This window comes from Tachysurus fulvidraco, chromosome 1 (genome assembly GCF_022655615.1).
Source record: "Tachysurus fulvidraco isolate hzauxx_2018 chromosome 1, HZAU_PFXX_2.0, whole genome shotgun sequence".
NCBI lineage: Eukaryota > Metazoa > Chordata > Actinopteri > Siluriformes > Bagridae > Tachysurus > Tachysurus fulvidraco.
In genome coordinates, this window is record NC_062518.1 from 25791364 (window position 1) to 25815931 (window position 24568).

Consider the following 24568-nt stretch of genomic DNA (forward strand, 5'->3'; position numbering starts at 1 on the left):
CTATTCATGCTGTGCACAATTTATTAAAAAAAAATAGAACTAACAGTTGGCTAATAATAAAAATAATAAAAATAGGGGGGAGGGGGCATGGTGGCTTAGTGGTCAGCACGTTTGCCTCACACCTCCAGGGTTGGGGGTTCGATTCCCACCTCCGCCTTGTGTGTGTGGAGTTTGCATGTTCTCCCTGTGCCTCGGGGGTTTCCTCTGGGTACTCCGGTTTCCTCCCACGGTCCAAAGACATGCATGGTAGGTTGATTGGCATCTCTGGAAAATTGTCTGTAGTGTGTGAGTGTGTGAGTGTGTGAGTGAATGAGAGTGTGTGTGCTCTGCGATTGGCACTCCGTCCAGGGTGTATCCTGCCTTGATGCCTGATGACTGCTGAGATAGGCACAGGCTCCCCGTGACCCGAATAGTTCAAATAATCGGTAGAAAATTAATAAATGAATGAAAAAATAAAATGGAAAGAAATGACCTATGCCAATTCCTAGCTTATTTATTCAATTTATTTATTAAAAGTGATTTTTTTTCAATAAATACACTAAAACAAATTCCTTGTATTGCGCAAGCCTACTTGGCAATAAGAAGCCTTCTGATTCTGATTCCAATTTAAGCATGCTAGTTTACAAATCAGTCCTTTGTAAGAGATATTATGTGACTAGACCTTTACCAAATTTAGTCGAATAACCCTCAAGCTTTAGGCTACTAATAAACTGGAAAATAGAAACCCAACGCCCAATAAAATGCCATATCACTGTTGCTGGCATGCTGTGAATAGTTCACCACCCAAGTGATATCTGTTTGGGGCTCCCTGTCAGTTTAAAACAGAGTTGCAGTGCACAAAGTTTCAAGAGAAAGAAGACATTTTGGGATTCAGGTGTAAAATATTCCTGCTAAGCACATCACAAATACATTGTTGTAGTCATATGCATATGTGTACTCATATAAATGTGTGTTTGGGGCTCCCTGTCAGTTTAAAACGGGTTGCAGTGCACAACGTTTCAAGAGAAAGAAGACATTTTGGGCTCCAGGAGTGAAATATTCCTGCTAAGTACATCACAAATACATTGTTGTAGTCATATGCATATGTGTAGTCATATAAATAAGTTTGGGGCTCCCTGTCAGTTTAAAACAGGGTTGCAGTGCACAAAGTTTCAAGAGAAAGAAGACATTTTGGGCTTCAGGAGTGAAACATTCCTGCTAAGCAGCACATCACAAATACATTGTTGTAGTCATATGCATATGTGTAATTGTCATCATCAATAACAATAAATCAATCTATTTCGGTTTATTGTAAATGAGATCAATTATATAATATTAATCAAAGGCGTTCCTAAAATAGGTGATTAGCCTGTATTTCCATGTAAGTCCGTGTTGTTACACAAAGCACACAGAGGACATGTTATTGATAGGCTGTGTGTGTCTGGGCATGCATCAACTCCTGGAGAAGTGTGACTGGACTCCACATCAGCCAATCAGATCGCTGTATTTCGCACCAACAACAAACAAAAGATCGGAATGAGAGCCCTGTCGTTGTCGCTGCATTATAGTTCTCAATCCGGTACATGTTGTCTTACAGACTGAGATTCATGGTGTTTGCCTTTGTTTTATCACCGTTGTGCATCGACTTTATAACAGTGAGGAGCTTCTCCGCTTCACGACCCTAATCAACCAGGAGAGGTGTTTAAAGCTAAAGCGAGCTGCTAACCAAAAAAACCGACATAAAACAGAAATAGTTCGGGTTTTGTTGTAGGTGACAGCAGACAGACCCAATCGCTGGAGTCTTCCAGAGAGCTGTCCAGCTAAAGATAGCTGGTTAGCTGTGAATATTAAAAGGAGGAATCCGATCGCGATGTCAGGACCGTCTTCAGGCTGCGGCTTTCTCATGTCGGTTGTTCACGGAGACTCGGCTCTAAACGAGCAGGAAAAAGAGCTCAACCAACGGCTTAGACGCCTTTATCCAGCCGTCAACGAACAAGAAACACCACTGCCTAGATCCTGGAGCCCAAAGGACAAATTCAGCTACATCGGCCTGTCACAGAACAACCTGCGGGTGCATTATAAAGGTAATCAGACGATCAACAACAAAGCTAGCTGGCTAACTGTTTACGTATAGCGAATGGCTAGTGCACTTGTTAGCATTATACGAGCCGTGTAAGCAATTTCTGGGTTAGTATTGTTTAATAAATAGTTTTACTGCTTATTATTCAACAAAGGAGTCTGAATATAACAGATATCAGAATTAACCAGGGAGTAAATTTACCCTCTACGTGGTTGACAGCTTTGTCAAATTATGTCGTTTAATGAAAATGTAAGAATATAGCTCCGAATATTTAGACACGGTTGTTTAATTGTGGGAAGATACGTTGTGGGTCGTGTTTATGCGATGAGTCGATGTGAAATTTATTTGATTACTACGACAGCGGCTAGTTTTCGACTTTTTTTTTTTTAAGTACTAACTAGCATTGTAGCTGTCTACGTTTCGCACCTGTATTCGGACAAACCCCGCCTCTTGCGCTAGGATTCGGCAACTTATTGGATACGTTCGTGCGGATCATTTTCACTGAACCAATCGTAACGCAGGAATTTTCGAAAACGGGTTGGAGAAAATGGCGTCAGAGGTTTCTCATTGATATCCGGAAGTAGCATCTGGATAGATATGTATTTTTAGCTAATCTCGTTTGTAGTTTGTTAGCGAGGCCAAACATTAAAAGTGTGCACTTTTCTGGGATAAAGAGTAACATGTAATGAAAGTGTCAGATTTCACTAACGGTGAATGCAAAGAATCATGTCGTATATGCTAAAGGTACCAGGCTAAAGCTGCTGGGCTAATAACGTTAGCTCACTAAGGCCTGCTCGCTAATGCTGCTAATTCCTTTGGTAGTCATAAAGGAGAGTCGTGAACATGGTGTTAGTGGACTTCTCTCTTCAGAGGTGTTAGTTACACACTCTAACAAGTTACATCGATCTTGTATTATTATATTCACTTCCCATACACTCTATTAGGAACATTTATGTACTTTCTTATTTATGCATTTTTCTAATCAGCCAATCATGTGATAGCTTTGTGGTTAAGGTGTTGGATTACTGACCAGAAGGTCATGAGTTCGAATCCCAGTTCCACCAAGCTGCCACTGCTGGGCCCCTGAGCAAGGCCCTTAACTCTCATCTGCTCAGTTGTATAAAATGAGATGAAAAGTAATTGACTCTGGATAAGGGTGTCTGCTAAATGGGGCAGTGGTGGCTCAACTGGTTAAGGCTCCGGGTTGTTAAGGATCGGGGTTCAAGGCAGCCAAGTTGCCACTTCTGGGCCCTTGAGCAAGTCCCTCAACCCTTCCTGCTCCAGGGGTGCTGTATCATAGCTGCCCCTGCACTCTGACATCAACCTCCTCAGTTGGGGTATGTGAAGAAAAGAATTCCATTGTGCTGTAATGTACATGTGGCAATAATAAAGGATTCTATGCCTCTTCTATTCTATTCTAAATGACAGAAATGTACATGTGGCAAAGCAGCGCATAAAATAGGTCAAGAACTTCAGGTAATGTTCACACCAATCGTCAAAATGAAGATTAAAATGCGATCACTGTGACTTTACCATTAGCACAGACTGGTTTGCGGATTTCAGAAACTTCTGATCTCCTGGGAATGTATACTGTATCCTCAAAGCCCTCTATCAAGGTTTTAGTTTGTTTGTTTCTGCACCTTTCTGCATAAATTCTAGAGACCGTTGTGCATGACAATTCCAGGAGACCAGCAGTTTATGAAATACTCACATGTCCCTAGAATTCTTTGCCTACACAATGGATTTTTATTCACACATTAATGTATACAGTATTCAACATTTCACTGTAATTGATCTAAGGCGCTTCCTAAAAGAAAATCACTGGCCAGGCTAAAAATAAATTCAAACGCAAATTATACCACTGAGGATTCGTTTGTTTGCATTTTATTTGTATGGAGAACCTTTTATGTTTACTTTAAGTGGAAATTCCAGTTGACTGTGGTTATAGAGGGAGTTTAGATTAGATTAGTTGATTAGACATGCCTTTAGATTTGTTTACAGTGTTTTTGTAATATTGACGGTCTACAGGAAAAAAATAATCCTGGGCCACATTAACTGTGTGTATATCGAAATGTTTGTGAGGTGCTTAGTGATTTGGTGGTTGCTGTTGTGCTTCAGAAATACCTGTGAATGTGGGATATGCTCATGTTACAGCGGCGAGAAGATATTTTAGTGATAACGGTCAGGTTTTACTACTAGTTCCTGAATAAAACTAAAGAACAAGAGCTTACATTCTCAAGAACTAATTATATTAATGGGGGGGGGGGGAACCAAACAAATTCGGACCCAAAGTTCCAGAAAGCAGTGCAGCCATGCGACAGTTGCTGAGTTACAGCAGAGAAACAGATGGTTAGTGATCTACAAAATAACCGGGCGACTGCATTGACAGTAGTACAGATAAAGAAACGAGAGTGCTGGACAAACTAGATTAAGCACCTTGTTGCCTCTTCTAGGGGGAAAGTAGCTAATGCAAGCTCAGAAAGTTTCTTGAATTTGTCAGATGACATACTAAACAAATTAGCATATGCTTTGAATTGCTGATGACATTTGAATATCAAAACAGCGCATGAAGTAGGAAGATTCTCTGAAGACACACAGAGTAGAATTTCAGAGTTTATCAGGATGGAAAATAATAGATCAAAGCCTAACAAGTCGTCGTTGGTAATGGAACCATAATTTACGTCACACCAACTATTTTTCAAAATAATATTTAAATCCGTATAGTTTTTTATGGGAATGCAGACAGAAAGATTATAAAATATGTAATTTATCAAACACAAACATTTACCCGTCCATAATTAATAGGCGAAAAATACATGTAAACAGTTTTGAGAGTACAAGAAGTTTTTTCATTAAATATTTATGAATCGTGCAGTTGGGAACTGGTGGCTGTCCGTAGCAATCGTACAGATTTGGCTGGATGGTAGATTCAGCACACTTTGTTTAATCATTCTACCAATCTGTTCTCTAATGTCCACATGGCTAACATTTCAACCGCTGATCCTTAGCTGCCCAGAAGCGATGAAACGTTTAAAAGTTTTGTAGTCTGTCACAATCTTTGTTTGGTTTATGTAGGAACGTTACTGTGACACACATGCGCTCTCCTTACATTTACTCTCCTTGTTTTGCATTGGAATCCATTCCCCTTAGGTTTGATTTTGTATTTTTGTCTGTTTTTTTTTTTTTTAGGTCATGGAAAGACACCCAAGGATGCAGCATCTGTTCGTGCGACTCATCCTATTCCAGCGGCCTGTGGGGTCTATTACTTTGAGGTGAAAATTATCAGTAAAGGACGAGATGGGTGAGTCTAAAGGATATAGAATAAGCATTTTTTAAATTTAGTGTAATCCATATGATTTCATAAAAACACAAATTAGAATCAGAATGAGCTTTATTGCCAAAAATGCTTGTTCATACAAGGAATTAGTTTGTCATATGCTTCCAGGACAAAGAGACAATAACCTGAATGTATTTCACACTCTCTCCTACCAGATACATGGGGATCGGTCTTTCTGCTCAGGGGGTGAACATGAACAGACTTCCAGGTAAAATTAGACTGAATGAGACAGTTGCTAGTGTCTGACTGATACACTGAAGATGATGATGTTAGTTTTTAAGTGAAAAATGTTAAAAGTGAATCAGAGTACATTTGAGTTCCGGTCTTGATTTTTTTTTCTTTCAGTCTTGCTTGATTCAGACTTTAAACAATTCACACCATATAATCTTGTGTAGACGTGAGTTATGAGTTCTTTTTCATGACCACCAGTACATCAGTTGGTAGAATCAGTACCGAGTCGTTAAGGATCTATATCCCTGTAGATTAAAAGTGTTATGTTGAGAATGTTAATGTTCACTTATTCCAGTGACTATAGAAACGTAGTGTACCAAAAAATATTTTTCAGCATTTTCGATCTACTGAACAACAACTCGGGCTTAAATCTAATTAAAGGTCACTAAATACAATACAATGTTTCTGAAAGTGATCATACAGTTTGGCATGACATGAAATTATTATTATGACTATTAAGTATTTTTGGCAACCTCCCATCCCCCCCAACTAGGCAACATCACATAATTCTGTACCTCAGTCATGTTGATTTAGGACCAATGGACGAATGGTAGAAATGACTGGGAGAGGTTCAAGTCAGAAATTCCTGACATGCTCATTCCTCAGCAGTCAAATTCAATATAATGGTCAATATCCACTAACTGTTTTCTCTTATAGTTTTGGAAGTTTGGACTTTATTTTTTGTGTTTTCATTCCGAAAGAAAGAGATACTGTATGTCACACCATGCTTTAAACATAAACTATTCGCTACATGCCAACGTTTTTCGTACTATTCTAGTAAAATAGTCATGTTAATTAGTCGCTGCAACATTAGATCTCGTAGACGGTGACTCGTAGCCATCGATAGCTGTAGGAGAGGAGCAGAGGATAATCATCCACCCGATGATTAACACTCATACACCAAGGTACACCGAGTACTCTTCACCTGAAGTCCTCACACATCAAGTAAAAGCATTCCTTTCCAATTCTGGCCCAATTCTAGTTTCCTGCGAGTGACTCAACATTTTGCTGCACATCCCCTGGCAAAACAAAGACAGATGTCTGTGTTGTCATGTGTGACAGGTGCAGCCAGTCACACACATCCTGTCAGCAAGCATGAAGTATATTACATTTGTGGATGTAATCAATCAGCGATACTATTACATTTTAATCACTGTTCCAGGACAAGGACCCTACACATGCCTCAAAGTATTTAGCGGTATTTAGACTCGTTCAGCGTTTACAGTTGTATTGGTTAAAGTCTGAACAAGCATGTGGAATACGCCAAGGTTCTTTCTTTTGTTATGACATTTTTAGAATTCAAATTTGATGGAAATTCGACTTCTTGGGAAACGCCGGCTTTCCTTTTTTGGGCAAGTCGTGGCCTAATGGTTAGAGAGTCTGACTCGTAATCCTAAGGTTGTGGGTTCGAGTCTCGGGCCGCCCACGACTGAGGTGCCCTTGAGCAAGGCACCGAACCCCCAACTGCTCCCCGGGCGCCGCAGCATGAATGGCTGCCCACTGCTCCGGGTGTGTGTTCACGGTGTGTGTGTGTTCACTGTTGTGTGTGTGCATTTTGGATGAGTCAAATGCAGAGAACAAATTCTGAGTATGGGTCACTGTACTTAGCCGTATGTCACATTACTTACTTACTTACTTAAACGGCCGGCTGTAGTGCTCAGAGCTTCCGCCGTGGCTGCCGTTTGTCTCTATGTCTGAAAGACATAAAGTGTTTTGTTCACCTGAATGCATTGCGTCTGCATTAACCCGTCGCGTTGAAGTGACTGGCTTTATATATGAAGTCAGCAGAGTATGGGGACACCCACGGTAAATTCAGCTTTCTGGGTGGTTCCGCCGTCTTCCCTGAGAGATAAGAATTTAAAGCAGACTCTCGCCCTTGTAGGCATGTTTTAATAATCGGGTACACATCATTTCACCATGATATTGTTATCGTGAACACATCCAGAACACATCCATATCAGCTCTTCCCAGACGTTTCAATGGTTAGGTTTTGCTAATATATGGGTGCTCCAGGGCAAAAGGCTGTCGCATTCGGAATCTACAATAAGAAGCTTTTTTTTCTTTTTCTTTTCTGTCCTCAGAATGAAAGGCAGCATGACATCATCTTTTCTGTTTTATCAAGATAATCCCAGAATTCTAGTTTCATTGTAAAATTTCAGAACTAGAAAGAACTAACTCGATACTCACTCATTTGTTTGTTTGTTTGTTTGTTTTCCCCGTTCTTTTTACACACTGTTTACGCACGCGTCCAACACACACACACACACACACCAGGTGCTCTCTCTGATTTCTGTAAATTTGTCCACAGGCTGGGACAAGCACTCGTACGGCTATCACGGAGACGACGGACACAGTTTCTGCTCATCAGGAACAGGGCAGCCGTACGGGCCCACGTTCACCACAGGCGACGTAATTGGCTGCTGCGTCAACCTCATCAACAACACCTGCTTCTACACAAAGAACGGCCACAGTCTAGGTACAGAATTTCACATTAAACAGACCCATGTTTGATGGCTCTCTCTTCCTGTTCTATATCGACTCAATGACACTCTTACTGTATATCTAGGTTTATAGGAAATTTCGTCCATTTTTACACCTTTTAAGCAGAAGTTTATCATTCGCTTTAATATAGTCGTCCATCGGTGCACCCAGAAACAGTTATCTGGTGACGAGACCCTTGTACATTATGCTCAGTAAGCCCAAAAAATGACCGAATTCTGCATACAAACGGACATCAAAAACTAAAGTAAAGAACGATCTCTTTTAACTTCTCATGCCTTGAGAAGGGTTTTGAATAAGCGTGTCTGAACTTTACCTCGATTTTTATTATTGTGGGTGCGTGTATTTTATGATTATCAAGGAAATGAATTATTATAAATGGGTCTAGCTTCTAGACCTGAAAGATCTAATGAAGTAAAATTTTAGACACATGTTTTTCATGTTGATGCCCAATTCATGGATCAGAACCTGTCAGAACACTACAGATCTGGCAGGTGTACCATCACTGTTATTCTATAAAAAATCTATCAATGTATTACTATATATTTTGTATGTGTGTGTGTGTGTGTGTGTGTGTGTGTGTGTGTGAAATAAATTCTATTTATTCTATATATTTATTACTACACTGGTCCAAGTGCATTCTTGTTTCTATAGCAACAGCTAATTCACTCAGACTTGTATAGTAGACACTCCACATAATCTCAGCGTATTGATGACTTAAAAAATAAAAAAATATCATCAGCGGTGAAGCATTTTGAAGCATCTAATCATCAGTGGCGAATCATTTTGTAGGGAGATTTTTGTATAACATTCAAACATCGACAGCTAAATCGTCAGTGCTCAGTGAAGTGTCTGAGGTAAAGGTGGTCCAGGAAGCTCTTCAGAACAAAGGAGTGTGTGCTGTGTGGTAAATTCTAAAGAAAGGTACAAGTAGTTAGACTTGTGAAGGAACATCTCTTCCTGTAGTCACTTCCTGTGCACTGCCAACTGACTTGTCCAAAATATAGTTTTAAACTGATAAGAAGTTGTTCTTTTAATAACATATAAATAGTAACGGTTGGCTAATTACAGTGGAATAAAAGGAATAAGACATTTTGTAGTGAATACCACATGTATGAAATGTTTAATATGAATGACCTTTTCGATGTTTTGTTTTTTCCCTTTCAGGTATAGCTTTTACAGATTTACCAGTAAGTATTATTTTTTTTTAAATGTTTTAGCTGATTGTTCACTATCAAAAGAACCTATTTGTAAAGACATCTCCATAATTTGTATTTTTTTCATTCTTAACCATGCCATGAAGCACAATGATTTGTTATACCATATTTCTTATATGATGACATGGATTTTATTATATTTAGTATTATTTGTATGTTCAAGATTTTTTGCCGAAATGGTGCGACTGCGTGGCTTTTTACATTTTACTAGACAGCAAACCAAATGGCTGTTGGGGTCTGAAACAATCAACCATTGTGAAGGGAAAACAAAGTTGGCATAACTTCAGCATTCATCTTTCTCTGAATATGCTGTGTATTGCGTTGGTTTTTCCAGCTTTGACCTTTCTTTTCATTGGATGACGGAAAAATCCCTTTTATTTCTCCTTATTGCTTTTTACACGAAGTGGAGAATTATATAGCAATTCATTTCCAAGAACATGTTTAATGTAGAGACATTATGGACGCTGTGACTTTTTACAATGCACAGTAGACTTATCTCGTGATCATTGTCTTTCCTCCAGCCGAACCTGTACCCGACGGTAGGGCTTCAGACCCCAGGAGAGGTGGTGGATGCTAATTTTGGGCAGCATCCTTTTGTATTTGACATAGAGGACTACATGCGAGAGTGGAGAACTAAGATCCAGGCTCAGATTGAGTGCTGTCCCATTGGCGAGCGAGAAGGCGAGTGGCAGGCCATGATTCAGAAGTGAGTGTCTCCATGATGTAGCGGCTGAATCAAGATTATGAGCAATATTTCAAGGCTTCTTAAAAGACTTTTAAAGCCCCCGATTTTAAAGCCGAGTCAAACGATGAGATTTCAATTCAGTTTCAAAGCATTGTTTATTTATCTCTTTTGTTACCTCACGACCCTTTCTATCAAGAAATTCAGCTGGGTTCAGGTATTAGAAGCACCCACTCTGTACCGGTGTTATTGATTTTAATTCATTTTTATTCATGATAAGTGCGACTTGAGCAGTATTTACATGAAAATGGCTGTCAAGCTCTACTTTGTATTGGCAGAATGGTGGCCTCTTACTTGGTTCATCATAGTTACTGTGCCACGGCTGAAGCCTTCGCCAAGTCCACCGACCAGGCCGTGCACGAGGAGCTCGCTTCAATCAAAAACAGACAGAGTGAGTTTCTACACGTTCTCTACATTGTTAACATTGCCAAATGTATTGGAATGACATCTTTTGGGGGGTTTTATTCAAAAGATGGACACGAGACAATAGATTAGAATTTCCGCTTCAGTTAATTCATATTTACAGCTAGAGATGAGATTAAATAAATATATAAAGGGCAGAACCATGGCACTTTTTGGCAGCAGACCATCCAGTTCTTCTGATCATCAAAAGTATTGGAACATACAGTACTGTGCAAAAGTTTTAGGCAGGTGTGGGGGGAAAGAATGCTTTCAGAAAGATAAATAATGAGTGTTTATTTCTGTCAGTTTACAAAATGCAAGGTAAGCAAACAAAAGAAAAATCCAAAATCACTATTTGGTGGTATTAACTTTTGCCTTCAAACCAGCATGAGTGTGAGAACATCATCGAGTGTGTCTGGGATTACATGAAGAGACAGAAGGATGTGGGAAAGCCGACATCCACAGAAGATCTGTGGTTAGTTCTCCAAGATGTTTGGAACAACCTTCCAGCCGAGTTCCTTCAAAAAGTGTGTGCGAGTGTACCTAGAATTGCTGCCGTTTTGAAGACAAATGGCGGTCACAGCAAATATTGATTTGATTTAGATTTCTCTCTTGTTCATTCACTGCATTTTGTTCATTTATGAAAATAAATGTTTAACACTTCCATTTTTGAAAGCATTCTTTGTTTGTAGCATTTTTACAACTTTTGCACAGTACTGTATGTTCGTTCTTATAACAATGGCTGTTTCCTAGAAGATCCACTTACCTCACCAAAGTGTATTCTCTATCTTTTTTTTTTCTTTCTTTAATTGCTTTTTGATAAGTTTTTATAAGACAAGTGCTGTTTGTATTGTTTTGGGGTTTTCTCCATCCAGGAAGTGCTTGACTTGGAGAATGATTGACAAAAAATGTTGTGACAATATGCCAGCTATGGCTTATTAGCCAAGACATTTTGTTTGCCAGGAAATGAGCTTTTACTTTACCAACCAGCACAATTCTTCATTATGTATTTTATTAACCAACGCAACCGTTACCTCTCAGAAATCCAGAAGCTGGTTCTGTCTGGCCGAATGGGGGAGGCCATAGAGACCACTCAGCAACTCTACCCCAGTCTGCTTGAAAGGAACCCTGACCTGTTATTCATGTTAAAGTAAGTGTTGCCAAAGGAACATTTGTTGTGTAAATGTAATATGAAGGAGTAGGCATGACGACTTCTTGTTCTGCACATAGGGTGAGACAATTCATTGAAATGGTGAATGGCACTGACAGCGAGGTACGCTGTCTTGGTGGGCGGAGCCCCAAGTCCCAGGATAGCTACCCCGGTTCTCCTCGCCTTTTCAGTAGCCCCACCCACAAAGCCACTGGCTCTCAAGCCTATCCGTCAGGTACGTATCACCTGACGTGACCATTCTTGAATAGTTCTGTTTCCTCTTGTGTTTTGGTTAAATGTTTTGGGATGTTCTCCATTTCTAGGTTTTGATAGTAACTACTGTAATGGAGTATCGTCCAGTAAAGCTCACACTTCAACACACAGCCACAAACCGTGTCCTGTAACCACGGGCAGTGGTGAGTTGGGGATTCTGAACGGCAGCCACACACAGCAGTCCAGCATAAGGTATTCTATTAATAAAGCCACACACAGTTCCACCGATGTATGACTCATTAAACGTTTACCTCTGAAGCATGATTATTAAAACGACAATAGATTTACAGAAACCTTGACAAGATTGGGGATCCTTGTACATATGTTACTGTTTGGCTTTATGCAGTAATGATGTAGATATGGAGGTGGATCACATCTCCAACGGACTGTCCGAGTCCTCCTCAAACGGCTTCTTGAACGGGAGCGCCACACACGCAGCCGACATCGAGGACTGCGAGGCAGAGATGGGTGAGACCTTTCGTTTTTGTTTCTTTCAGCTTTCATTCATGATGAGACTCCATAACCGTGATAGTTCCTCACATCGTTGCCTTGCACATAGAAGTAGAGTCAGCTCAGTCCAAGAGGCAGCTCTGCGGGGGAAGCCAAGCCGCCATCGAGAGGATGATCCATTTCGGCCGAGAGCTGCAGAGCATGAGCGAACATCTTCGCCGTGAACGTGGCAAAAACTCCGCCAACAAGAAGATGCTCAAGGTAGCAATGACAGCTACGTATCAGAGTTATAAATGTACATCAATATCGGTGCAATTTTGGTTTTGTGGATTACCCTCATTGCTCTTACTGTGTTTTTTTTGTGTGTGTGCAAGCAGGATGCTTTTAGTTTGTTGGCCTACTCAGATCCATGGAACAGTCCTGTGGGCTACCAGCTGGACTCCATCCAGAGAGAGCCAGTCTGCTCCACACTCAACAGTGCAATATTAGGTAAGACCACATGCAGAACATTTTTTTTTTAAACCCAGTACCAAGCAAGAGAAACAGTAAGGATGACGAACCTGCTATGGCACGCTCACAGAAGTGTATAATAATCCTGCTATTAGATAACCAGGGTACACAGATCAACTGTCGACTGTAATAAAATAAAGATTAGCTTGCTTAGACATGGAAAGACCATTCCAGTAGGAAGAGTAGGATGTAATAACTGCTATGTGGGAGGGACAAGCAATCTTATGATTGGTGAGGAGAAAGCTTAGGGGGGCACGGTGGCTTAGTGGTTAGCACGTTTGCCTCACACCTCCAGGGTTGGGGGGTTCGATTCCCGCCTCCGCCTTGTGTGTGTGGAGTTTGCATGTTCTCCCCGTGCCTCCGATGTTTCCTCCGGGTACTCCGGTTTCCTCCCCCGGTCCAAAGACATGCATGGTAGGTTGATTGGCATCTCTGGAAAATTGTCCGTAGTGTGAGATTGCGTGAGTGAATGAGAGTGTGTGTGTGCCCTGCGATGGGTTGGCACTCCGTCTGGGGTGTATTCTGCCTTGATGCCCGATGACACCTGAGATAGGCACAGGCTCCCCGTGACCCGAGAAGTTTGAGTATGTGTAGACATCGGAATGTCGTCAATATTTTAGACCATGTACATGCGTCATATACCAACATGGCAAATATGAAAGTCATTTTTAAACTGATATTGATGTTTTTGCTAGTCTACTGAGACCGGGATGGGTGACTAGGATGTATCACCATTTGCGTTGGCCCACCCTGAGCTCCTCGAGTAGTTTAATCTGAAACCAAAGCACATGACAATGGTCTGTGCATGAAGGAAGGCGAACACCAAATGGCACTCCAGAGCAAGCAACAATGAGAGACTTTTTTTCCAGATTATGATGTGCCCTTACCCTTGGATTTGAAATAGATTTCCTGGTCAAAATATGCCAGCGGTTCATGTGTCACGGAAAACTGAGAATAAATTATGAGTCATCTGCCTTTAGCAGTAATATAGAATACGGGAAACCACTATGTCCAGGTAATGGCCTTCTTGCACCAATAGAGTAAATTAAAAACGGAGGTCTCTGTGATATCCGAGTGTAACTTGGAATGCTCATTTAAAAGAAAGGAAAAAAAGGTTCAAATACTACAAGCTTTGAAGTGTATCATTGACCTCTCTCTCCTAAATGTGTGTGTGTGTGTGTGTGTGTGTTGCAGAGACTCATAACCTGCCCAAGCAGCCACCTCTGGCTCAGGCCGTGGGTCAGGCGACGCAGTGCCTGGCACTTATGGCCCGCACAGGCATCGGCTCTTGCGCTTTCGCCTCAGTGGACGATTACCTGCACTAGCCCCTAGAGATGTATCCCGTTTAAAATGGCCATGCAGCACAATCTGCATCACCCCAACTCAACCTGGACTATTAAACATCAGGCCTGTCTCCAATCATGCCCCGGAGCACCTCATAAGCCAGACCCATTCCAAATCCCGACTTTCACTCTCTCCATGAGACTGGATCCACAGGTCCTCCTGAATCAAAAGACACATTTCGAAGGATCTCCCTCAAGCCAAACAAATTCCTGAATCATCACAACTTTTTGATTTTCTTTTTAATTTGGGATAGGGAAGCGGGTGTGTGTACGTGTTGCAGGCTCCGGTTGTTCGTTTTCTAGTTTGAGGCATGAGACAAATTCATTCTGATTCTAATTAATGTTATAATTAAACTTGCATATAAGATTATATTTGTTCTCGATTGACAGCTGGCTAATGTGAGTCCAAAAGGCCCCGTACAGTTAACACCCTGCTGTTTTTAAGGTGTCTGCTTGTGTATTTGTTACAACCCTCTCACTCCTCCACCCTTTATTATTATTATTATTATTATTATTATAATTTTTTTTTTTTTGAAAGCTATATTAACATGCAGAGTGGAATATTTTAGTTATCTAAAGAAGAAAAAAATGCAGTCCAACAAAGTGGGACTCCTCCTTAGTGGTGGTATTTAGTATAGAGAGTTAGTGTGAGCTGTATTTTGAGTTAAGCCCTTCTTTGTGCAAGCGCACCCTCCCTCTGCCAAGTCTGCAAGGCAGGTTTGATGCAACATTTGGACACTCGGGCTTATAACCGTGTGGATGTCTACAGCCGTCTAGAGTCGGTCTCCGGACCGTTCTCGCTCAGGCCGACACTCACCACTCTCACGTTTCTGTACAGTGCAGCTCTGAAATACGCCTAGGCTTGTATTTATCAATCGTCGCTAAGTTTTGGACTTAACAATAAAAAAAAAACATAACGAAAAACATTAAAAATGTAAAAAACCTATCTGTCCGAACTGTTATTTTACACTGCTTGATATGTACAAGCCCTGGCTGAAAAGAGGAAATCCTGTTCCTGGTTTTCTTCTGTGTTTCACCAGCCAGCTCTTACGACCATCACGTTACAAAAAAGCAAGGAGAATGATACAGTATTGTCAACAGCACTGTCTTATCATTTTCAGTAATAAAATACAAATACCCAGGTGGATAAGACGCGTGTACGGACTGTGTTCTTCCAACTCCAGGCAGTAGTTGTGCTCGTGGTAACCTAATGCATGTCGCTGGTTGTGGACGGTTTTTAACGTGGATGCATGAATCATCAGTTGTAGTGGATAATTGTGTAATTGCACAGTAACCACAGTAACACCTCCACTGGAAATGAGGACCAAACCATGTTGTAAATCCCATTAGAGACTGCATATTAAAGTTGTGACTGACACTACTGTTCTAACCCAATCAATCAGTCTTACACTGTTCATCATGGCACTTGCTTATTATTATTATTCAGTAATTAAAGGAACTACTAACTTCACATTCTGCCTAACAGACACACAGCATTTGATCTGATCTCCATAGCAGCACTTGCTATAAAGGGTGTAAAGACCATTTACATTATTCATACATCCATATGTCCTGAAACACTAAATATGTTCATATTGATTAGCGAATTTGGTGCATTTTTGTTGTCTGGTAGGCGAATAATCTCTTGAACACAAGTGATAGTAATAGCAATAGGTTGTTTTCTTCCTCGCAGAAATCTAAATTACGGAAGAAATGCAGACGACACGAAGCTCAGAGATCCAGGTGCTATACCCAATGCCGTAAGCAGCAGTATCATCACGAAAGCTTTTACCATTTTACTCTTTATTTCCAGATGAGGTCAGTCTAATTCCCACCAGCACCACAATCACCAGGCTGTCAAAACAGCATTGTGCGTAATGCAGGAAACTATTAACCAAAGCAAGCATTTACACTTGGAAAAAAAAAATTACAAAGTAAATCTTGAATGTTATTGAAGATCAGGTGTTAAATTGACATTAATATGCAATTTGTTCAGTTTTTCCCCCTCTTCAAAAGACTAATTTCCAGAACCTTCATAAAATGCATACAGAAAGGATTGTGGACTCTATGCTTAATGCTGCATCTAGCCATGAACTGCTTCCGGTCACAAATCAGTACATGGTTTCGCAGCAGCGCGTCTTGTGACCTGCAGTTTAGTCCATACCGCGGTGCGTAACGGCACTGGCTGAAATCCGAGCAGGTCGTCTTCAAAACCTCTACGAAAATGTCTCAGGTGGAGATTAGCTTCTGTCTGTGAATAAATCTCTTGTTGCACTTTTCTGCTTTAGCCTTCTGGTCTGCTCCTGTAAGGACATTTGAATGGTTAAAAAAATAAATAAATAAATAATCAGCTTAACTTTGTATAAAAGTCTTTGTTGTCATATGTAAATAAAGGGCAACGATGACCGCTTCCTGTATCCTTAACATAAAGCACAATTTTTTCTTTTAAAAAAAAAACATGTTTCCTCCAAGCAGAATATTGATAATATTATGCCAAGGATTTGTTTGTTCAAATATATGCCAAAGAATCATCCTGCATAAGAAAAACCTTTCAGACAGCATCATAATTCGTCAGTGAGTGGATCAGTCCTAATGTTGCCTTGCCTTGAACTATTGTTGACTGTGAGTCAAGTGTGTCGATGTGTTCATGATCAAAACCTAAGCTGAAATTGCATCTTAAATGACCAGAGATGAACACAGAGCTCGAACTCACCCCAGGATTTATTAACAAACTGCACTGCGGCTCCTTGATCGAGTCCACGTTTCTTTTCCAGAGAGAGAAATTCGGCGTCTGAAAGAGACACTGTAATCTCAGCAAAGGTAAAGTCTTTAATTTCTTCCATTCACACACAAACTACCAGATATGCCCTATAAATTCTGCCCTGGGATTCTCCATGACAGCAACATTACAAACTGTAAATAAGTCATGACGCTTTAAAACCACAACCCAAAGACACTAGTAAATTCCTTGCACTAATTATAAACCTCTGCTTTCACAACTTATGCGCATTTTACTTGTACTTATTGCCTAAAACTAGCAAAAGATGTTACAACACATCATACATCAGCAGCCAACAGCTGGTGTTCCATCAAGCATCATCTCTGCTAAAAATATTCCCAAAACTTGACTACTTCCCCTTCAAACCGCTCACTATCAAGTATTTAAAGCTGAATATTTTGGCCAAACCTGCCTGTTATCCTTTGTTGAAATTTTCTGTCCTATTAAAAGGTTGTAACCGAGTTGTAACCACGCAGGAATAACAAACATGCAGCCTTATCCAAAATTAATCTCTATGCACATGACATACATTTCTGTATGAAGTTATTTAATGTGTTTCCGGATGGAGTGTTCCATTAAACACTTCTACACTGGCTTGTTGTGTTTCCTTACTGGTTGTTCGCTGGGTTCCTGGGCCGTACAGACGTGCTTGGATGAAATCCATGGCTGATTTCTGCATGGAGGTATGGGCCGTGCCGTCCTTCACACGCATCACCTTGCAGTTACCCTGCAAACTAAAGCAAGCTTTGAGATCTACCCCTGAATGATGGCCTTCATGTCGTTTCATAAACAACTGGCACATGTTATGGTGATGAGCAAAGAAGTCAGTTGTTTTTTTTATTGTTTTGGCTGAATCAGTTCTGCAAGAAGACTGACTACACCAGTGCCTCATGTTGCGATGCTCTTGTGTTACGTTTTTCCAACATGACACTGTAGTCATCAGTATGTAGTAAAATAGAACTTTATTTTTCCCCCATTAATCCTTCCAATACAATTTTTACACAATACTGATCTCTGAGTATCTGCCACTAGCACTGATTAAATAGTGCTTAGACCCAAACAGCAACAGTCACCACCTTCTGTAGGAAAGTTATGCCAAAAAAAAAAATCACGCAAGAGCAAGTTGCAGTTTAATACAATTTATGCTCCTATGCAAAAGTACAGATGAACCAGTCAACATCACATGCATTCTAACACAGATTGGATTGCAATCATTTTTTTCCCCTCATCATCGTCGTTTTCAGCCTACCTTTTAGGCCCTTTCTTCATCGTCTTCAATTTTCTTTTCTTCTTCTTCTTCTTCTTCTGCTGCTGCTGACCTGCAGGACAAAACTGCCTCCAATAAGTCAAAGAAAATTTACAAGCAGTTTAAGGTCTACCAACAAAAGATAAAGCATGAAATGATCAGAGTTTGGAAACTACCTTGTTCATCTGGCAGTGTTGGTGGTCTAAAGAGAAACAACAGGAAAAGCCAATTATACAAGTGAGTACACGTGTGTGTGTGTGTGTGTTTGTGTGTACACAAGTACAAAATCATCACTTACTTCTTGACTACTGTCTCAAATTCTTCTAAAAGAGCTTCTGGTAAAAGTCTGCTTTTCTACAAAGCATTAAACATCACAATATTAATTAGTGCTTAAAAGGCTTAGGCAATTCTAACAATTTTTTTTACACCATTTAAACATGATTGTTTACTATGCAAATGACTGTACCTTTTGTTCTTGGAAAAGCAACTGTCGTTTTCGCCTTTTCTCCTTCAGTAATTCTTTTCCCCTGACAAAGTAAGTATTATTACTACACAGCTGAAATGTTCATCGTTTAAATAGAAATACTTCCTGTATAGGGAATGTTATACACAATGTTCTCATGTAAATCAGTTCATCTGATAAATACATTAACACAGTTCATCTGATAAATGCTCTGACACAGGAATGTTGTCCTTTGATGGACATAAACAACTGAGCACAGCAGACCATAGCATTTAAAAGCAAAGCTGCATCAGGTTTGGCGTGTTGGTAGCCTAGTGGTTAAGGTGTTGAGCTACCAATCAGAAGGCTGTGAGTTCAATCCCAGGTCCCTTGAGCAAAGCCCTTAAAAACCCTCAATTTGTCAGTGGTATAAAAATGAGATAATGTGAGTCGCTTTGGATAATGTTGTCTGCCAAAATGATGTAAATATAATTTTCCTGCCACTCATGATCACCAAACCCAAATTACTGAACAAATCAGTAGCACGTGCGTCTGGCATCAACAAGCTTTTCTCTTGACTCACCAGCAGGAGTCTATTTAACCTTTTTATTTACCAAACTTGTAAATAAAACGCCTTTTCCGTATTGGTAAGCTCGACTACTCCTAGTCATTCACTCGCAAAGAGAGATCTTTACAGTCAGTGCATTAAAAATCTGAATTTTTGATGCTTACAGTTTGGAACCGACTCTTTTATAGAACCGACTCTTTACGGAGCCGACTCCCATACAATATTTACCTTAACTGTAGATTAGAATGTGCGTGGGATTAAATATTAGTAATATTTGCCTACTTCATGCATGTTTCACTACAGAGACTGAATGAGTTGTGCATTATTCTACCCCTAAGGAGAGATTTGGGCTTTAGCACACAGGCTAACATGCTACAGCTAACAGACGAGCTAGAACCCTGAGTACCTTTTCACTGAATCCCGCGCGTCTTTAACGTTCTTTAGCGCGACCGCTTTCGAGTCATCAAACGTGACTTCCTCTGGTCCTTCGTCGTCGCTCTGATCAGACATTTCCTCGCTTAACTCTCCTCCTGATTTCAGCTCTGAGTTCCCACGTTGAAGTTTAGCCATATTGAAACCGACAAAATATTAAAGACGAACAAACTACTTGAAGATGTAGCAGGTAAGGAATAAAACATCGCCCCCTACCGGTGTGGGGTGTGGTGACGCTTTAACTTGTATACAAACAGCAGTATGGTTTTTTTACAACTCTGATACAAAAATGTTGCATGAATAGATTAATATTTTGAATTTGTTAAACATAAAAGTTTCTTATACTTATCACAAGGGAAAAAAGCTTTAATATTCTGGTTGTTAATAGATAGAGCAATTAGCCTAAAAGCCCAGGTCACATACTAATTTACTACCTAATTAAAACGTAGGGTGTTTTTTTGGGGTGTGATTTCTGTACTCTGTTCAATTCTGTATACATTCACCACTTTACCCAATCAGTTAATTACTACAATCTATCAACAACACAATCTAGAAGTGTAAATGTGTCAGTAACATATATCAGGCTGCTAAACAGTCAATAATTTGTGTCTGTGTGGTAAAGATTTATACAGGATAAAAATGTTTACTGTGTACTGTATTTGACCATTAAACGTGATTTCATATAAAAAAAAAAGTGCTTTACTGTTATATAGATTATATGCAATGTGTTTTATTCATCCACTGATTCTCAGTGATGCTTTATTCTGGTCAAGGTCACTGTTGATTTCAAATCAAGTTTATTTGTTTAGCGCTTTTTACCATTGACATTGTCACAAAGCAGCTTTACAGAACATAAACATAAAACAAAAGGTTATTATAAAGATTAATATAAAGATTAATAGAATACAAATATTCAAGATTAACATTAGATATATTTAATGTGTTTGTATTTATACCCAATGAGCAAGTTTGAGGTGATTCAGGTGACTGTGGTGAGAAAAAAACTCCCTTAGATGGTAAAGGAAGAAACCTTGAGAGAAACCAGACACAAAGGGGAACCTCATCCTCATGTGGGTGACACTGGAGAGTGTCAGAGTCTAACTGAAGCTGGTAAATCTCTAGATGCCTCAGGATCCTTACAGAGTCGGCCTCATCTCAGTGGAGGTCCAAAAAATCTTCATCGCTGGTATGATTTCTGGATGGCTCGGGATGGGTAGAAAGAGAGAAGCAGTGGAGAGGGATTAATGTAGCTGCTGTTCATAATATTAGCAAGCACTAGAGGATAGTGTGCATTTGGTTATAATTGGGGTTATATGATCATACTTTCTTGTTCTAGTGAGAACTCAGGCTACAGTTAGTCCAAAATGCAGCTGCCAATTTGTTAAAGATGCAGGACAACAACCTAGTAATGCATTACAATAGTCCAGTCCAGTCTTGATCTGGAGAATATATCAGTAACACTGTAATGAGTAGTGAAAACAACCCGAATGGTGTTCAACTCCATCACAGGGCCCTGTAAATACACATTTACACCCAAGGGCAATTTAGAGATTGGAACAGGATTGGACCAGAGATCCTGGAGTTTTTAGGTGCAAGTGGGACCCAATTGCACCACTATTTATATGAGATATGTCAGATGAAAAACTGTGTTTTTGGTAATGCAGTTGGGTCCCATTTCTTAGGTCTGCTGTGCCATAAGACCATCAGGAGAGATTAGGTCTCGCAGTTGATCTTTGAATTTTTTGTGGATGCCCCCATTGTGTGGCTGGGTATAGTGAAGTCTGGAAAAAAAACACAGTCTGAATGCTGTATCAGAAAGAAAAGGTGAAAGGTTTTAACAAAGTATTTTTATTATGTTTCTCTGTTTTTAAAAAAAAATCTATTCACCTTGTCACAAAAAACTGCATCAGGGATGTTTAATCTTTTTCTATCTATCTATCTATCTATCTATCTATCTATCTATCTATCTATCTATCTATCTATCTATCTATCTATCTATCTATCTATCTATCTATCTATCTATCTGTCTGTCTGTCTGTCTGTCTGTCTGTCTGTCTGTCTGTCTGTCTGTCTGTCTGTCTGTTTGCTTTAATATACAATATACGCTGACTTTGTCTCTTTAATTTTCTATGCATGCGTGCATTTATTTGACCAATCAGATTCCGAGTTTCTGCTAGCACGCACGCGCTGTTCGGGTGTGCGCTCGTGCTGTCGGTCTTGGGCTGTCAAATCGCTCGATCCCTCTGCACCTGCGCATGCACCAAGAAATATTTATAAAACATAAAATATAGAATATTTGGCGTTTTAATGACCAAAAATGCAGAATAGTTTAGTGTATCTGTTTGTAATGTACGTGTTGGCGGTAGGAGCGAGTTCTCTGGGGCGCACGGGGCAGCCGTGTGTCGCCCCGTTACAGTGGGAGGGTCGAACCGTCCAGTATGACCACAGCACCGGGAGGAACACGCGCGCATCCGTGGCGTATGATGCAGTAAATCAACGCATAAGAGTGTTCGAACAGAAGACAGGACACACACCGTGCAAGAAGTACGTTTATTTTTATTGTCAGTAGTTTTTAAGTGTATTATTATCTGCTTTAATAAAAATACATGAATCTATTTTTCTTTTGTGGTGTATAACATTAAAACAGATATGATTTTATATCTAACTTAAATGTAAGTCTTCTCTCAACGTTTAAATCCATAAAATGTCATAAATCCACAACATGAAGGATTAGAAAAAGCCTGATCCCATTTTATGATGTAAACGAGTCGGCTCTTTGAGTTAGCTCTTTTAGATGAACCGAAAAATGGAGATTCGATTCGATTACATAAGGCGTTATTTTAAATTATTATAATTAGTATTACTTAAAAAAAAGTAGGTGAAACGGAAGCTGTTATATTTCCAGTTTAAATTAATCAAAACGTTTCAATGGAAACCATCTTTTACCCTTATTTGTTAGCGTGACTGTGAGTGTGAATCGTCTGTATGACTCTCAGTTTTGTGTGTCGAGCAGCATGGCAGGGATGAACCGAGTCCTGCTGCGTGTGATGGTTATTATAGGAGGCGATCAGTTATCAGGATAAATGTTGTGAATGACGTACAGACACAGCAAGCATAATACGATTAAAGAAACTGTATTTAAAGGTTTATTTAAAGGTTTATTTAAACGGTTTAATGCAGGAGGGATGCAGAAACTTGGTACAAACTGTACATACAAATTGTTGTTCCTTGATATTGATGGTAATGCAACTTGAAAATTAATGCTTTCAGGTTGTTCACCACACCTTTGTGTCTGATTTCTGAAAAAAAAAACATTGGGAATTACATTTAAGTCAGTCATGAAGTCAGAACCATTTTTTCTCCAGAATTCTTTCATGATTTTCTGCTTTTCTATCTGGATCTTGTCCATACACCCAGTCAGATAATCTGTCTCAGATTTGTGTACCAAAGTAGACACTAGACTATGCCTATCTATACAGAGCTTGTAGTTACTGTAAGCCTGTTCCTGAACGATGTACCTAACATTGTCACTCTTTCAATAGGTTCTTTGAATACATCTACTTGTTTAAGAGTGGCGTGTTTTTCCAGATTGAACAAGTCACCAAAGCATGTGCTAAGCTGAATTTGACCGAGGCTTGGGACCCATATGACATCCCAATGAACTCCACATATGAGGATCAGTATTTCATTGGTGGGCCTGGAGATATGATTGAGGTTCAAGAGTGGTCTGACCGAAAGCATGCTCGCAAAGGTTAGTCCACTGTAATAAAAGGTATTTCTAGTTTGTATAAGTGCATTACCAAAAACACAAAGTATATACTTTGATCCAATAGACTTTGTTATTAGCATTAAAGTCATAAAAAGGTCTCCATGATTGAAATAGTTTATCAGTAGCGTTTTTTCTGATTGATTTATTCTGTACTATAAGAGTATTTGAGGCTTTACCTTGAGGCATACAAGCACTAGACTTGTCAGCACTGGCCAACAGGGTCATACAAGGTATATCTCTTTAATTATTACTACACTGCATATGTTTGTGTTTGCCTCACAGATGAGACCTGGGTGGGAGTTTACACCTTGAAAGACTGCTACCCTGTGCACGAGACGTACACTAAGAACAGTAGTGTGACCACCACCACTCGCTTTTTTGACCTGGAACCGGGCATCAGTGACCCTGATGTGTTCATCCCACCCAGCACCTGCACTTCGGCTCTGTCTGAACCTATGACCTCTGACTGCTGAGCCTTTTATTCGTAGTCAATCACTTTTCTGCCGTCTGCTCAGCTTGATGATTGGCACATAGTAGGATTTCAAGGTGGATAATAAAGTCATTGAGACAGAATGAAAAGTAGGTTTATCTACCTGGAAAGCATAGCCGTAGCTTTATGCACCAAGACCTCATATACACGATTAAATAAAAGAGTATAGATCATTTTTAGTTCTCCAACTTTTGTGCCTAAGATTTAAACAGGAATACATTCTAAACCAAATGCAATGCATACATAGGCAACCATATTTCACTTCAATCTAACCTAAGCATATTTCTGCATTCTGTCCCCACATCTAACAGTTAATTCAGCTTATATTTCTTTTTTAAGAACAAATGTAATGTGAATGTATTTCCCATTTCTAACTGGCTTTTATTCATGCAACTTACATTACATATGCAACATGTCTGCTTTAATTTTCATTAATCCATGCTACAAATCCATAACCTAAGAGAGTAATAATAAAACAATGTTAGTAAAGGAATTATACTGTACGCGTGTCTCTGTCTGTGTGGAACCAAAAAAATAGATTGTTAAAAGCCATTTAATTAATATTGAACAATTAAGCCCAAACGCCACTGAATTCAAAGAAATGTTACCATATTACTTTCCAAAACTTT

The 24568-nt window shown here is 39.8% G+C and overlaps 3 protein-coding genes across 4 annotated transcripts; 2 read left to right on the plus strand and 1 right to left on the minus strand.

The window, feature by feature from the left end:
• The first annotated feature begins 1414 nt into the window (after positions 1-1414).
• Positions 1415-15363, plus strand: ranbp9 (RAN binding protein 9). 2 transcript variants are annotated; one of them, XM_027132975.2, is made up of 14 exons: positions 1415-2063; positions 5249-5360; positions 5552-5604; positions 7936-8103; positions 9294-9316; positions 9865-10049; positions 10364-10476; positions 11529-11637; positions 11718-11872; positions 11961-12102; positions 12257-12378; positions 12470-12621; positions 12738-12849; positions 14065-15363. In XM_027132975.2, the coding sequence occupies exons 1-14, from the start codon at positions 1850-1852 to the stop codon at positions 14193-14195; spliced, it is 1791 nt and encodes a 596-aa protein (XP_026988776.1). In that variant the 5' UTR covers positions 1415-1849; the 3' UTR covers positions 14196-15363. The 2 variants fall into 2 exon arrangements, with proteins under 2 accessions (XP_026988776.1, XP_026988782.1); XM_027132981.2 differs by having other exon boundaries at positions 1416-2063; positions 12473-12621.
• Positions 15364-15999: 636 nt separating this feature from the next.
• On the minus strand, positions 16000-19841 carry nol7 (nucleolar protein 7). Its single transcript, XM_027133014.2, has 8 exons — positions 19655-19841; positions 18705-18765; positions 18537-18592; positions 18415-18440; positions 18242-18311; positions 17605-17726; positions 16927-17004; positions 16000-16516 (listed from the first exon to the last, which is right to left on the minus strand). Exons 1-8 carry the CDS (start codon positions 19816-19818, stop codon positions 16443-16445), a joined length of 651 nt encoding a protein of 216 aa, XP_026988815.2. The 5' UTR covers positions 19819-19841; the 3' UTR covers positions 16000-16442.
• A 2011-nt stretch (positions 19842-21852) lies between these two features.
• epdr1 (ependymin related 1) lies at positions 21853-24432 on the plus strand. The gene is made up of 3 exons (XM_027133041.2): positions 21853-22224; positions 23223-23431; positions 23732-24432. Exons 1-3 carry the CDS (start codon positions 21998-22000, stop codon positions 23920-23922), a joined length of 627 nt encoding a protein of 208 aa, XP_026988842.2. The 5' UTR covers positions 21853-21997; the 3' UTR covers positions 23923-24432.
• Positions 24433-24568: the final 136 nt, after the last annotated feature.